This window comes from Anabas testudineus, chromosome 4 (assembly GCF_900324465.2).
Source record: "Anabas testudineus chromosome 4, fAnaTes1.2, whole genome shotgun sequence".
In the NCBI taxonomy this organism is placed as follows: Eukaryota; Metazoa; Chordata; class Actinopteri; order Anabantiformes; family Anabantidae; genus Anabas; species Anabas testudineus.
Genome location: NC_046613.1, coordinates 18,513,668 through 18,529,027, shown reverse-complemented (window position 1 = coordinate 18,529,027; position 15,360 = coordinate 18,513,668). Strand labels below are relative to the sequence as shown.

General features: G+C 41.4%; 1 protein-coding gene across 2 annotated transcripts; it reads left to right on the top strand.

The window, feature by feature from the left end:
- The first annotated feature begins 1,693 nt into the window (after positions 1–1,693).
- Positions 1,694–14,494, top strand: mknk2b (MAPK interacting serine/threonine kinase 2b). Of its 2 annotated transcripts, XM_026345119.1 has the most exons (14): positions 1,694–1,818; positions 2,275–2,488; positions 2,933–3,023; positions 3,235–3,336; positions 3,453–3,550; positions 6,025–6,104; positions 6,290–6,363; positions 6,543–6,647; positions 6,930–6,985; positions 7,104–7,199; positions 10,617–10,811; positions 10,912–11,076; positions 11,184–11,224; positions 11,349–14,494. In XM_026345119.1, exons 2-14 carry the CDS (start codon positions 2,438–2,440, stop codon positions 11,620–11,622), a joined length of 1,428 nt encoding a protein of 475 aa, XP_026200904.1. In that variant the 5' UTR covers positions 1,694–1,818; positions 2,275–2,437; the 3' UTR covers positions 11,623–14,494. The 2 variants fall into 2 exon arrangements, with proteins under 2 accessions (XP_026200904.1, XP_026200905.1); XM_026345120.1 differs by lacking the exon at positions 2,275–2,488 and having other exon boundaries at positions 1,699–1,818.
- Positions 14,495–15,360: the final 866 nt, after the last annotated feature.

Below are 15,360 nucleotides of genomic sequence, written 5' to 3'. Positions count from 1 at the left end.
AAGTCTGTGGACAGGTAATAAATTACATTCAACAGTGCAAATCACATACTGTTTGAGAACAAAGCATGTGGTATAATAAAGCCTGTCCACTTAATGCAGCACGTGATATTCTGTCATGAACATCATAAGCAGATGCATATAAGAAAATATAAAAACAATAACATGATTGCTTTTAGCATGACACCGCTTTAATCTCTAAAAGTACTGTATAAGCATATCTTGTCTGTGGCATTTCACAAACAGCACACATTTCTGCATAATCAGAGTTCTTGGATTACTTTCATTATCACAACCATGACACTATGTCTACACCCTACAGACTCCAAAGCCTGATGTGTCCTCACTCCTCTAAACGGAGCTGGGGTATGCAACTTGCCGTTGCCATCTCTAAAATCCAAATGTGTCTTGTATAAATACTTTCACTTTTCACATGCATTTCATTTCAAGACCAGAAATATACTGTAGCTTTCTTAAAAGTCTGATTCAAAACTATCAAGTCACAAAGCAATCAGACTGGCAATCTTTTAAAGTTACTATTTATAAATATTAAATATCAGATTACTACATTTTTGGTACTGTGGCAATGACGTAGATACAGAAATACTTTGGTGTACTTGTAATGTTGCATCATTTGCTGTTTTTATATAACTAGATAATGGTTCATTTGAAGATATTACTGACAAAATACGTTAAATATTAGTAGTAAACAGTTTTTTGACACTTGTTTTGTATTTTTTACTTAAGATAAGGCAACTTTTACTAGTAAAAGTAGGACATGTCTCAGACTGCATGGGAGCATGTGCGTGTCTGGCTCATGGGGCCTGGCTGTGTTTGTGTGCGTCCTACTGAAATACCGCAACAGCTGAAGTCACTGTCACTGCTCCAGCCTGTGAAAAGCTGCATGCAGTGACTCAGTGGGGATTTCTTTGAACACCCATCTGGCCATGGTCATTCATCACAGGGCGTGAGGGTAAAGTATAGGGCATTATGTATGTAAATGTGTGCAGGACTGAAGCACATAAAGAGGGACTACCGTGGTGTCTGCTTGCACTCGTTGTTTATACATTTCACACAGCAAAAATCTGACAAATTAGTATCTTATGCATGCCTGGTTACAAGAGGCCGTGGCGTGCAGTGGCAGCAGCACATACACAAGCGATGATTTCACTGCGAGAACTGGAGGGTCTGGTCTTTCTTCGCGTTACACCAGCCCCGTCTGTCTCCACTCCACCACCGTCGATATCGTCACATCTCTTGCAGCAGAACAGCCGCGGGGTGCTGCTTGTGCGGATGTGCACGTACTCACCGCATCGCTCCCCCACGCGTCCCATCAAGAGGCCTTCTAACAAAACAGAGCCCGCGGGCCGCGTACTGTTTCGTGCGCGCTGCCGCTTTTGCTCTGCGGCGCATCCCACAGAAGTGTTTTCAAAAATGTCACCGGAGACGGTATTTTCAGCTGTTTTGAATGACACATCTATCCGAGTCATGTTCTACTCTGATTCTTCTGCGCCACATTCAACCGCTATTTGGGCCTCCTTGATTCGGCCGTGGTGAAGTGTGCTGGGATACGAAATGGCACCTTGCCATCGAGTCCTTTTCTGGAAGGCACGTGACGCCTCCGGTCTGTTGATGCGGTCGTGAGGCGGGAGGAGACGAGGAGGAGTCACCGGGAGGTTATAAAAGGACCTGTGCCGTTGTTTTTCAGCCACCTTCCACGCACTTCATCAGGCGTTTATCCCCCTCGACCGTCCTCCGCGGCTGTTGGAGCAGTGGGTCAAACAACGACGCTAACACTGGAGCTGTAAAATCATCAACGGGGTGAGTAAAAAAGCGCATAGACGCGAAAGCTCGGCATTGCTAGCTAACGAGTGTTAGCCTCCCTCCGCCTGTTGTCAGCTAGCTGCACGCTTTAGCTCAATGCAGCCTGGTTTTCCCATGATAATGTCATTTGCTTATTTTGCTTATCGTAAACTGTAGTGTTAAATACAACCACAGTGCCTCTGTCGTATTCTCTCAACGCGTCTCATGTAAATGGCTGGTAACGGATAAGCTAACGTGGGTGGTGTTTTGGTTAGCTAGCTGCTACTGCGCTCGATTGTTCTTCGCACCCTGTGAACAGGTGACGAACATTAGCAAAGTTATTCCCCTGTAGTTGGGATGTGTATATTGTTTTACGTTGTAACGTGTATCTGCTAAACCTCTCGCTTGTGCAGTTTAATTTGCTCTGAGGATGAGGTTCGTAGCAGTAACGCTGCTTTGTGTTTTTGTGCACAGGGCTCCCGTTTAAAGCGCCGCAGAAAGCTTGACCAGCCAGCGCAGTGTAATCACTTGCGACTCTCTCTGAAACGATTTTTTTGTTTCGGAGAAGTGCAAATTGATATCCCAAAACCACTGCCGCCGCATATCCACCAAAAAGTCGACCCAAATTGAAGCAAAAATGGTCCAAAATAAGATGACCGAAGTTACTGGATTCCATCGCTCTTTCAAGGTGGGCTTTCTTCCTCTTTCATTTTGAGGAGTCCCTATAATCAGAGCACATTTGTCAGCGTCAAATGTGGAGAGGACTCCACCTTGCTATATATAAACACATCTGTTGCTTTCTCATATCTTATGGGTGACAAACATACCTTGTGTCCTGCTAACACGTGTATGTACGGCTAACGATAGTAAGTGTGAAAGAAGAGCTGCAGTAAGGGGCTTATGAAGTCACTTCTATCATCTTCTATTCTAGGATAGACTGTACTGCACAGTTTTCGATTTCTTGGTGTCAAATAGTGATTACTACTACTGATTTGACTCTACTTAATGGATCATGGTTGCAGGATGGTTGATTACAAAGGCTCTTATCAATAATGACAAACAACTGATGCTCTCAGACAAACTGTTCACTGATAAGATTGGTTCATTAACAAACTTATTTATTGCCTTCTAGGGCCAGAATCCCTTTGAATCAGAGGACTTCACTAAAAATGGATCTCATCTTATTGATTCGTCATTTAATTTTGATTCTTCCCCAAGACATGGTGAGTATTTTAACTGGGCTTCTAAAGCTTTTGCCTTATTGGAGTGTTGCCTAGCAAATTGACCCAGTTAATTTAGATGGGAGCAAAACTTGTTGGCTGATAATCACTCCACAAAATTGAAGATTGTCCTTAAATTTTGTTCAAATAGTGATTGGTTTGGATTTTATCCCCTCTCTAGCACATGATAATGTAACTGCCTCTGTTTTAACAGACATGCCTTCCAGCCAGCCTATTGACATCCCTGATGCCAAGAAGAGAAACAAGAAGAAAAAGCGTTGCCGGGCAACTGACAGTTTCTCTGGGCGTTTTGAGGGTAAAAGATTTTTATCTCCAGTAGCATCATTTTACAGTTACAAGTCGTTATAAGACATCGTATGCTTTTCGTCTCGAGAGAGATATTTTCCTAACCTGTTAACCTTTTTGTTCCAGATGTCTACAGACTGCAGGAAGAGGTACTAGGAGAGGGTGCTTATGCCAGAGTGCAAACATGCATCAACCTCATTACCAACAAAGAGTATGCTGTCAAGGTAAGACATTCTCTCACACTTAATGTAAGACTGTAATATATTATATAAATCATTAGCATTTTGCATCGAGTCATAAATCTGTTCTTCTTTCTCACAAATCTCTGAATGTCGCCATTGCCCAATAACACTTGTCTGCTGCCAGAGTGAAGTACCATGACTACTGATCAGTACAGAGATGTTAATTTTTTGGAGTTGGGAGTTATGGACATGTAGCAGCCATGTGCCATGGCATGCTGTTGAACAGTTACTGGAAGAAAACTATGCTAAAAGATATGTTATTGTCCATTACCTTGTCTTTTCGTTGGTCATTTGTTAGAAATCTTGCTGAAGAAAGTTCAGCTTGTGGGGCATCGTTATGTGCTTCTTAATGTGCCCTCTTAGTTCCGTTCTCTAAAATGGTTGTCACCTGTGTTTAGCTTTTTTTCCCTGTCTATAGTTCTGTCACTAGCTGCTCTTAGCACATATTACCCCTTACTGTTTTTAGTTTGTTAGCCTATCAGAGAGCTGGGAGGAATTTACCCACCCCTTTTCTTTACTCCTATGGCCTACAGAGGACGCTCATAGTGAGAACATTATGTACTGGTAACTGTGCCAAAACAAAAACCGCACAGAGAGGAAGGCGGGGCTTTGGGTAAGGGTTGTGACCCAGGGTGTTTACATTGCTTTGTTCTTCTACTTACTCAGTATAGTTTTACTTTTTCTTTTGCCTATGCAAATGATGTCTGGGCATGTGAATACATGTCTTGACTTCTGGGAATTCTATATATTTGCTTTTTTATATAGTTCTTTTTTCTACATTGTGAAATACTTTTTTGCTGAAGTGTAGAAAAATAGAACTGCAGATTGTTCAAATGCATTATTTCTAGTCGGACACAGGATGTAAACACAAAGCTATTTTTCAACTTCTAATTAAACACCATTTGCAGTTTAATTGTGTTAGTCTTTGAAAGACAATGTAGACTGTTTAAGGTTGGTTCTCAACAGAACACATGCCCAGATCATACCAGTTAATATTTTAGAAGAACTGACACACATTCGGCCACGTGACCATGATCTGTTGGTATTGTTTACCTCAGGATGGGTTTCGTAGATCTCTTGGGACTTTACAGTTCTTGGGGAGGGGGCACGAGGGTTGGTTGTTATTGGAGGTAGTTTGCGAGTCTAAGGGGCTCAGACTGCTACTGCCAGATGTCCTGTCTCTCCCCTCCCCCTCCAAACAAGGGGTGAGTTGCATATGTGGGCTTCTTGTGTTGTGATTGCAACAAAAGCCTCAGCATGAAGTATGAGCAGAGGGTGGTGCAGTGCCTTATTTCAACCTAGTATTATTTTAACCTAGGTTAAACAATCCTGGGTTATTGATTCAGCCTACAATGTGATTTGCAGGCTGTTGTGATTCACCTCTGTAATTTGAAAAAAAACATTAATCTAGCACCTCGCAAATAATGGTCCATACTCTGTCCAGTTCCTAATGGATTTCCTAGCTATATTTTCAAGCTGTGTTTTTTTTTTTTTTTTCTTTTCTATCTGCACATCACTCACAGTGTAGGAGGTTTGTGTTGTGGTCAGGAGAAAGTGAGCTGATTGGGGGCTGTTTGTGCTGCTGACTCAGACTGGAACAGCACAGAGGCTTTGGGCTGCTCACAAGCCCCTTGTCTGTGCATTAATCCTAGACACACACTGCAACTCTGGCCCCAACAGGCTTCAATAGCAGCTGTAATCCAGCTACCAGGAAGAGAAACATGCACAGCCTCCCAAGCAGACAATAACCAACCAGGGCTGGAAAATTCTGGCGTTTTGCTTTGGTGTCAGCAGTCTATCTTTCTGTCTCTCTTGGCAGGGCATGGCGCAGCTGGTGGCCTCTCAGTGGTTTAGTTCCAGGCAGCTCAAAGTTATATTTAGACAGCATTTTTGTTTATTGTAAACAGCTTTGGCTTAGATCATGGGAAGTTTCAAAGGAATACTCATGGCTCCTTAAGGGTACTTAAGATTTAAATATGGGTCACACGAGAAGGCTAAATATAGAGACTTCTCATTGATTCTTGTTTCATTCTTATTCTATTCACTCTCTGCTTTGGCAGGCAGCATTAAGAACTTAGAAAGTAGGTTAGTTATCTTCCCAACTGACAAAAATAGCAAGCAGGAAAAATGGAGTTCTGGTCTGGAGTAAAACCAATTAGACTATTGTATATGGAAATAAAATCTGTGCTATACTGTGTGCTCTACAGTAAATGCAGCCATGTGTGGTTCTGTGGTTCTGCGGTGCAGTGTGACGGAATGACCTTCACTCAAATATTAACTCTCACAGATGGGCTCCTTTTTTTTTTTTTCTTCTCCCCTCTTAGAACATCAGAGCATATTCAGAGTTGTTCTCCATCCTAATGCTATGGAAAATATGAATGCAAAAGCCAGGTTTTCATTTGTTTATTGACTATTCATTAGAAATGTGGCTAAAACATTATGATATTCTTTTACAGATCATTGAGAAAAGACCAGGTCACAGCCGCAGCCGTGTCTTCCGTGAGGTTGAAATGCTCTACCAATGCCAGGGCCACAGGTAATGTCCTGTCAGTGACCAGCTAAACATGATGTCACAGTAATGCAGACTGAGTGACCCAGTTTTAGCTGTATCTTATTCTGTTGAAGTACCCCTTGTAGGTCATGGTGCAAAAATAAAATTCTCAATGAGTGAGAACTAGATGACAGTTTCCACTGGCTCATGTGCCTTTTCTTTTGCTAAAGGAACATCCTGGAGCTGGTGGAATTCTTCGAAGAGGAAGACAAATTCTACTTGGTGTTTGAAAAGCTCCGAGGAGGTCAGTAAATTATAGCTGCTACAGAATGCATGCACCAGATCTGTTTGTTTTCAAGTATTCATGTAGTGTATGTACCCAGTCTCTAATCTATAGTAATTTAATTTGTGTGTGGGAAGCTATTCAGCCTATGCTTTTTGCTTGTATATAGAGCTGATGTAGTTTTATTTTCCCCCAATTAGGATCAATCTTGGCACACATTCACAAGAGGCAGCACTTCAGTGAGCAGGAAGCCAGTCTTGTCGTGCAGGACATTGCCAGTGCTCTAGATTTCCTGCATAACAAGGGTAAGGCTATATTGTATTCCTATCAGCAGCAAAGGTCGCAACAATCCAAAGGATATGTCCCATGTAATGGATTTTAGTATATTGGTTTGGAACTCCCTCCCACAGTTTGTTCTTAGTATTTAGAAGAAAAATGTATTTGCATCATTTTTTCTTCTAGGACAAAGGGCCATGTTTTCACATTTGTTTACTGAAAATTTGTCCTTAATCCCAGTACATCTGTAAGATTGACAGTGGATCTACTAACAAACAAAAGTGACCGATTGTTGCCTTTTTGTTTTCTAGGAATGGCACATAGAGACCTGAAACCTGAAAACATTCTCTGTGAAAGTGCAGCCAAGGTGAGTTTACAGCAAACATGTTTAAACCAGTTTGTTCAAATGGCAGCTAATGTGTTGTTAAGGTATAAATTAAAAATTGATTAATTTGACTTATTCTGAATTTCTTTCATGTTTTCAGATCTCCCCAGTCAAGATCTGTGACTTTGACCTTGGCAGTGGGATAAAGTTGAACAGTGACAGCTCCCCCATCTCCACCCCTGAGCTCCTCACTCCTGTAAGTCCATTAGGATATAGTGTCCATTTTGTTTGCCAAACAGGTTTTTCATAAAATAGGAATAATGGTAATCTATGAAGTTAATCTGTCATATGTTTTTGGTCACACCCCTATATAGTTATTTCTCTTTTGTGGATTAGATGGGTGTTTATAGGCTGTGAAACAATGTCTTTATCAAGTCCAACTTGGTGGTTGCTTATTGGGCAGTCCTCAGTGGTGTAGCTGCAGGACAGCTTGCTGATTGGAAGAGAGAAAATGCTGTTTGAGGGTAAGGTAGTTCACCGTTGAGTAGTTTCTCTGAAATTATGGCGTGGTTGGCTTCCTGAATGGTACTACCTGGCAGCTATTACTTTCCCTTATCATGCTGAAGTATGAAAAACACTTGGATCTATATCCCACAGGTTAATGTCCATGTCCTGTTGCTTATCAGTTGCAAATACTAAAAAGGTTCACGATAGTTTAATCTCTTTCAGTTGTCACAATGCAGAGTGAAACCTCTGAACAGTGTCCAAAAAAACGGCACGCTTGCAGCCTCAATGAGGAATGGTAAAGTTGAACTGCGGAGCTGTCTACTTGTCAACACATACTATCCTGTCTGTTGGTTGTCTGGGCAGGGCTGGATAGATGGACCAGAGCAGGTGAAGAATAGTGGTTTAGCTGGCAGGAATGTGGCTGAGTGGGTGGGGGTTTTCTGCACTTCATCTCTGTCTTCCTTCAGTATAACTAACTGGGAGACAGTTTTGGGGCCACGAATTTCAATGTTTAGTCTACACACTTCAAAGTTGAGCGTGAATGTCGTTTTTTTACACTGGGTGCAGCTATTAGTTTGTATTAGTATAATTCATGTTATTTTTTTAAATGCTGTTGTGTGGAGAGCTATTGCATGTAACCACAAGACTTTATTCATTAAAAATATTTTCAGTGGAAGACAAGTTGATGGCTGAGGGCACGACACAATGTCATAGCCTTGGACTGCGTTAAGGCAGTGGGGAACAGATTGTGAGTTTTGCAAGGCTATGTCCTATGATATGAAGAAGTTTTAAAGGGACCAAAACACACAAAGTCTTGCTGATTTCCCTTTTCTCTGTGGTCTGAGAGGGGAAAACATCTACCCTATTTCTGCGTAGTCTCCGCCCACGAGCCCCAGCCAGGCCTGTGTTCGTCTGCACTTTCTTTATGGTCTTCATACAATGGTTGTGCATAAGGCTTGTTCTGGAAATTTTAGCCCTCCCCCTCCCCCACATAGTAACTGAGATGTGATTGGCTAGACCAGTGGGAGGGGAGGGCAACTGGGAGGTACAAAAACAGTCTGCTTATGTGCTCTGGCTTGTGTTTTTCTTTTTTTTTTGCCTTGATCACGGGAACAATGTTATCTGCATTTCATCTCACTATTGGCATTCTTGTCTTTTACGCAGTCCTGTAGTTGACTTTACAATATAATAGACTTTTGCATTTAGTTACTGATCCCACTAATGTTTAATCCATTTTATTTTAGTACTTTTCAAAATGTGAATGTGTTTGTGACCTCTAGTATAAAAATCTAGAATACAAGTAAGAGAAGAGGGATCTTTCAAGGAAAGTTTATTTTGGTTTAGCACAAGTGTCTGCCTGCCAGTTTGGCCAGCATTAAAGCAATAATTGCTCAAATTTCAACACTCAAGAAGACGTGGCATACAAGTAGCATACAGATTTTAAAAAATTCAAAGAGTAGTCTCAGTGACTTGTTTTTACAGATGCTGGTGCAGCTGCATGACAACAGAACATGGCTTCTTTCTGTAAGCCTCTTCATATAGTCCTTTAGTTTCTAAACAGCAGAGGTGTGTATCATCAGGGCTGTCAATATGGGCTGACTAGTCACATGGTTTCAGGAAAGCCCCAGGTTGCGATACCAACTAATACTCTGGTAACAGCAGCTAGAATAGCTGCAGCTTACGGGAAGGTTTGAGGAGGATGTGACTATAAGTGCACAAGGTGTTTGCCAAAAGCAACACAGAGAGAAGAAATGTTAGATTTGAGGCTATACCACATCCATGATGGCTGTTACTGTAATGCCTCCTCCTTTTAGTTTTTATCAGTGGCATTTGCGCATGGTCATAGGCTGGCTATCTTTATCCTGACTTGTCCTTGATTGGCAGCATGTTTTTGTGGCTTTGAAACAAGATTAGCCTATCTAGCGCAGCTATCGCATTGCCTTTCAGTTTAGGGGCACCTTGGTAGAGAGATAAATCCTTTATGCGCAAGTCTTTGTGTGCGTCTGCTGCATTTGGCCTGATTCATGAAGGATTGTCTGTGAAGGCAGCCGCCCCAGACATGTTGGTGGTGTTGAAAATGTGGGGGGTTGGGGGTTTCTCTCCAACAGAAGCAGCTTTGTCTGAGATGAAATTCCTTTGCAGCAAATTTCATTACGTGAGAGTGGAGGAGGAGCTGAGACAGCTGGGATATGGCACACAATAGATGCCTGCTCAGTGTAAACATGCACATCCACAGATGGAAGTATTTACATAGGCCAGAGGGCTTTGCCAGGACACAGTCCTCAGTGGGTTTTACTTAAAAAAAGCAACATGCGTGGCTGTGGGCTACTGTTTTGAAAGTAAGTGATTGTGCCAGTGATGGCTTAATAGTTATTCTCAGAGCAAGTTCCCAGAATTTATATCAGTAGCTTTCTATATTTAGGAAATCCTTGAATCTCAAGGAATCAGAACTCTTCACATGAAACACTTAAAACACAAGTATTATAGTTAACAGAATGGGGCACCAATAAAATGTCTTGTCCACAAATATGTAACAGGTCCTGCTGAACTAGCAACCTGCTCTTTTCTTTTTTTCTATTAAAACAACATGTGGTGTTTGTGTTTCCAAGTTATGTAACTTGTGAGGGCTCAGCCCAATCTCTGGCTCGGCAGGACAGCCAATCCTCTTTTCCCTGCTCAGTGTTTGGCCTAATTTCTTAGCTACATAACAAGGCACTGTCATAGCTGAACCTGTCCTTGCCCTCAGCCCATTCAGCCTGGCTTGTGTACAGCTGCATGGTTAAAGCGGTGACTCACTGCCTACCCACACACTGCCTCATTATAGCCCAGCCCTCCCTTCTTCTACCCTTGATATGCATTCGTACACAGTGTTCCTAGTTGGGGATCCTCAACGTTAAGAAAAGCTATATAATGCTTTTTAAATTAACTCATCACTGCAGTTAAGCATATGACTGTCACATAGGCTGCACCCCCACCCTACACAGCCCAAAAGTAGGCCACAAGCTTTAACACTAACAACCACGAGGTATCAGCTGAATGAAGGAATGTGTGCACCAGCCCAGAGAAGCTTGTATTTATTTATTTCTTTCTTTTCTCTTTTTTCTACTGTAATTTTCAACGTATTGTCGTCCCTCGAGCTAAAAAACCTATTTCTCTGTCTTTTTAGTGTGGCTCAGCAGAGTACATGGCACCTGAGGTGGTTGAGGCCTTTAGTGAGGAGGCTACAATTTATGACAAGCGCTGTGACCTGTGGAGCCTTGGGGTTATCCTCTACATTATGCTGAGTGGCTACCCACCATTTGTGGGCCGCTGTGGTGGTGACTGTGGCTGGGAATTTGGGGAGCCATGCCACACCTGCCAGGTAAGGATTCAACACATTGAGCCTCTCTAAAGCTGGATGCACTGTTCGTTCCGTCTAGGTAAATGTTACTAATACTAATTTTGCTCATGTCAATTTCCAGAACACTTTATTTGAGAGTATCCAGGAAGGAAAATACGAGTTTCCAGAGAAAGACTGGGCTCACATCTCCTCAAGTGCCAAAGACCTAATATCCAAACTTCTTGTCCGGGACGCCAAAAGTCGCCTGAGCGCCAGCCAGGTGCTGCAGCACCCCTGGGTGCAAGGGGTAAGTCTGAAACCATCAAACATCTTCTGTATATGTGTGACACACATTTTCTATGTTAGGAGTTTAAGAGTTTTGTTTTTAATTACTTTACCTCTTTGTTTTTTCAGGGTGCTTCTGACACTTTGCCAACATCTATCTTGCATCAAAGGTGAGAGGACTTAAGAGTTACAGCTGCTGAAATTCTGTCTATTTTAGACACTGATGTAAATATATTTGCAGTTTGTATTTGTACTCCACAAATGTTTATTTATTTTTTTATCCTTGTCCTTCAGAACCAGCAATGCCCGGGATCTGACATTCTTTGCTGACAAAGCCATGGCTGTAAATCGGCAGCTGGCTGAACAGGATGGCATGGAAGAGGAGCAGCAACAAGAAGTTCCATTTGTTGTCACCGCCACTGGCTCCTCTATGCGCCTCTCCCCTCCATCCAACTCCAAGCTGGCCAGACGTAGACAGCGAAGCAGCCAGCCTAAGGGAGGGCCCGTCTCTGCTGCAGAGCTTCGTCAGCTCTTGGCTCCTCTGGTTATTGTGGGAGACTGTGCCTGAACTTTGTCAACCCTGACCTCCAACCTTCCGTTAAGATTCAAGTTCAGATTTAAGACTGCCCTGAGACTCGCCCTCACCAGTGCTGGTCCCCCTCTCTGACTCTAGCTGGCCTTGGTTCCTCTGCCACTCAGGCTTTATTGCCTCGCTGTAAAGGGAGGCTGTTTGCAGCCCTTCCTCTAAATGCCTTCTGCTCTTCTGCAGCACTTCTGAAGCACATCAGCCCAGGGCCTGCATATAGCAACACAAAAATATGTGTCCAGGTTGGGGAGGAGGAACAGTTAATGATTTGAGAGAGAGAAGTATTTTCTAAGTTATGTTTTTCCCATACAACTCAGTTTTGAAGAAATCAGAACACTTGTCTTTGAAACTAAGCTCAGACACCAAAGGACAACCTGTTGTGCTGCTCCCACAATACAACTGGATCCACTGTGAATTAAGTTATCTGGAATGTTCTCTTTGCCTGTATGTAAATGCATGAATGGCCTGTCTGCAGATACGTACAAGCTTATGCAATATGCCAAGATGAAGGCTGTTCTGTCTTGAAGGGATTCAGTATAAGGGGTTGGAAGGGCTCTATGCCAATGCTGTCCGTGCCTGGTGTGGCCCATAATGTGGCTGGGGACTCTTCAAAGTTTTTTTTTTTTTCCTCCATTTTACGATAGATTCCTCATAACTGAGCCTCTTCTGTAAATGTCTGAGCTGACACATGCACTCATCCAGCTTGGTGGCCATGCACTTAATGCTCTGAGAGCAAAGAATGTTTGTCTGTACCCAGCCAGCCCTGACTTACTGTCGCACCAAATCATACAGTTTGTTATTTGAATATAAGCCAAATTATCAGTGGTCATGCTGTTTAGTGTTTGAGGCCATCAGTCTAATAGTATTGACTTAATCTACATTACTTGGGTTATGATGCATGGCCATCCCAAAATAAGACCCTGAAGTATACCTGGTTTGTTGGCACAAACTAAGAATACAGTATGTTAAATGGCTAGGCAAGTGAAACTGGGTCATTGTTACTATCATTTGTAAAGAATTTATGACATGCCCCCTTGCCATCACAACTTTTTTCTTTTTTTGTAAGGTGTTTTTTTCCCTACAAATCAATTTATGCATTAGAGTTGACCTTTAATATTTTTGCAGTAAAGGTTAGAACTCCCATGAGGGGTTTGAAAAGCACATTATGGCCAATGTGACCCGAGTGTCATTTGTTGATCATACATTTATTTGGACCATTTTTGTTTTTGTTTTTTATGAAAGGTTCACCATTGTCTTTTTGATGACACATCCCTTTCAAAATAATGACATTACAAATTCTCCTTACAAAAAGATATTTTTTGATTATTTTTTTTTCCAAAAAAAGAAAAACATTAAAAAAGGAAAAACATTCCACAAAAAACAAAAAAAAAAAGTCTTCCACAGACATGTAGCTGTATTAAGTTTACTTTGTTTTTCATGTTTGAAAACTCCATGTCAATGTGCCACACTGATTTTTTTTTTTTTTTTTTTTCTCCTTTTTTGTATGGCTGTTAATAAGCTTTTATGTTCTATATGGTGATTTTCATGCAGGTGCTGTTATGTTCAGGTGAAACACCGGATGTTTTCCTTTATTTTTTTTTTTATGTTTTGTGTTTTTAAAAGTTCACAGTATGTGGTGTATGAGTTGAGAAGATGGAGCGTTTGGTTCATCTGGAGCGTTCATGCCCAGTGAAGACGAGTTTTTAAGTTTATTTTTTTTATGTGTAAGAGTTGGCAATAATTCTTGTTTTTTTTTTTTTTTTGTTGTTGTTGTTGTTGTTCAGATTAAGTTAAAGCTCATTCTGAAACTGACAGGTAATGGTCTGGTGATGAGGTGGTCTCACAACACTGCAGCCATTTCACCAAAGAGGGTTCAAGTCTTTGAACGTGTGATCCATCGCCTAGCAGTGACAAGTGGGGAACTTCTGATTGTCCATGTCCTGTTGTCAGCACTGCAGCAGCGGTACTCTGGAAGTGGTGTCCAAGCACCCATTATGCTGTTGATAGGACACTGTAATAGTTCTAAAATACCTTTCTACAGATGCATTGTTATGGGGTTTATGTCTTATAATAAGACTTACTTGAATTTGTGTATGCAGCTGTTTCTTCTCCAGATGGGAAACTACTTTACTATTAGTAATTTCAAAGCATTAAGCTTATGATCAAGGCAATCTTGGGGTTTTGAAAATACCTAAACAGTTCAGTATTCTGCCTTTTTCTCCCTTTTGAGCATCAGACAAGTTAGTCCCTACTTTTTGATAGGGTTGGATACTCATACGCACATATTTCGGCCATACTCTGTAATATCCCAAAAGGTATAATAAGAGTTGTATTGGTCTTACTCATTTCTACTTTTTGTCAAATGGCAGTAACTTTTTGAACTGCCTTTTACTGGGGTGAAGGGGACAAACTATCCTTACGGCTCACAATTCTATCGTGTGTCATTTTGAAGTAAAGTGTTAAAATTCAGTCACTCAGACAGTCCATCAACATCCCCACAATCTGAATGTAGCCCAGAGGCAAAAGCATTTACAATCCAGCAACACTGGTCAAATGTTTAAAGTAGTTCATTTCATGAACTTGTGGGGTTATTCTGTCTGTTCATACAGTCCTTTTCCACCTGATAACACTGTCTCAGTCGCCCCTAACCCATTATGCTCATGGGAAGAAATATGAAATAAGTACATCCTTATACAAGTACATAAATATTTTGATTTAAAATAAGCACTTTACTGTACCATGTGAATGATTGCAGTTCACTCAAAGCAACATTTATGACCGTTGCAACAGATTTTTGTATTTTGTTTTTTTTTTTTTCTAAAAAAAAAAATGCAATAAAATGCTTTGAACCACACACTGTCTGATTAGTGTAATGTTCTTCTGAGACCAAAATGGCTAAAGTGATACCCACTCAGATGTTTTCTCTCCTGTATCACAAGTTTCACATTAACTAGCAGTCTTATCTTTTGCCAAGGCTGCGGCTGTTTCATCTGATTGTGTGCTGTAAATCAGTTATCAGTCCCTGATATCTGACTGTCATACGTCCTTGGCTGTTGGCTGGTAAATATGAGCTCACTTGTCTCCTAACAGAAATATGCTAATGGTTTCACCTTGCATTATAAATGGTGAGTGACTGTAGGGGCGCTCTGCTCTGCTCGACAGGCTCGAGCTGGATGAAACTGATGCAACGTGCTGCAAGAGCTGCAGGTTGCATCAGCTGTGCCACCTCTCGGTCTCCCTGGAGATTCAAAATGACTTCTGCTGAATCGACTGAATAACGATGTGTCATTTCAACACTGCTGCATGTCAGGATCCATCATCCCGTGGATAAAAGCAGCTGTGCAGGCTGAAATAATCTATGTAGGAATCTTACTACTATCAAAGGATGGGGTTTGGTCGATTGTTCGACTTCAAGCTAACAAGCATAATGGCTTAAGACATCTGTAGTTCTGACTTACCAATAAGGGCTGCAGCTAAATATTTTAGATATAGGGCACAACTTTGATTATTTAATTAACTGGTTAGTGTTTGAAATGTCAGGAAAGAGTGAATAATATCCAGCATAGGTTCTGAGAGCTCAAGGTAAGCAATGTGATAAAACATACAAAACAAAAAATTAGTCAAACTTGTTTCTGCGCTTCTATTAATGTATCAGTGTTGACATTTTTGGGATCATGATTCCTATTCCCCTTAAATTTGAATTTGCTGAACTTTACATGA

What these genes read in the sequence shown, in the direction of transcription:
- mknk2b (XM_026345119.1), top strand. Translation starts at nt 2,438, where the DNA reads ATGGTCCAAAATAAGATGACCGAAGTTACTGGATTCCATCGCTCTTTC. An exon ending in GATTCCATCGCTCTTTCAAG is followed by an intron (nt 2,489 to 2,932) that starts GTGGGCTTTCTT and finishes ATTGCCTTCTAG; the next exon opens with GGCCAGAATCCCTTTGAATC. An exon ending in ACAAAGAGTATGCTGTCAAG is followed by an intron (nt 3,551 to 6,024) that starts GTAAGACATTCT and finishes ATTCTTTTACAG; the next exon opens with ATCATTGAGAAAAGACCAGG.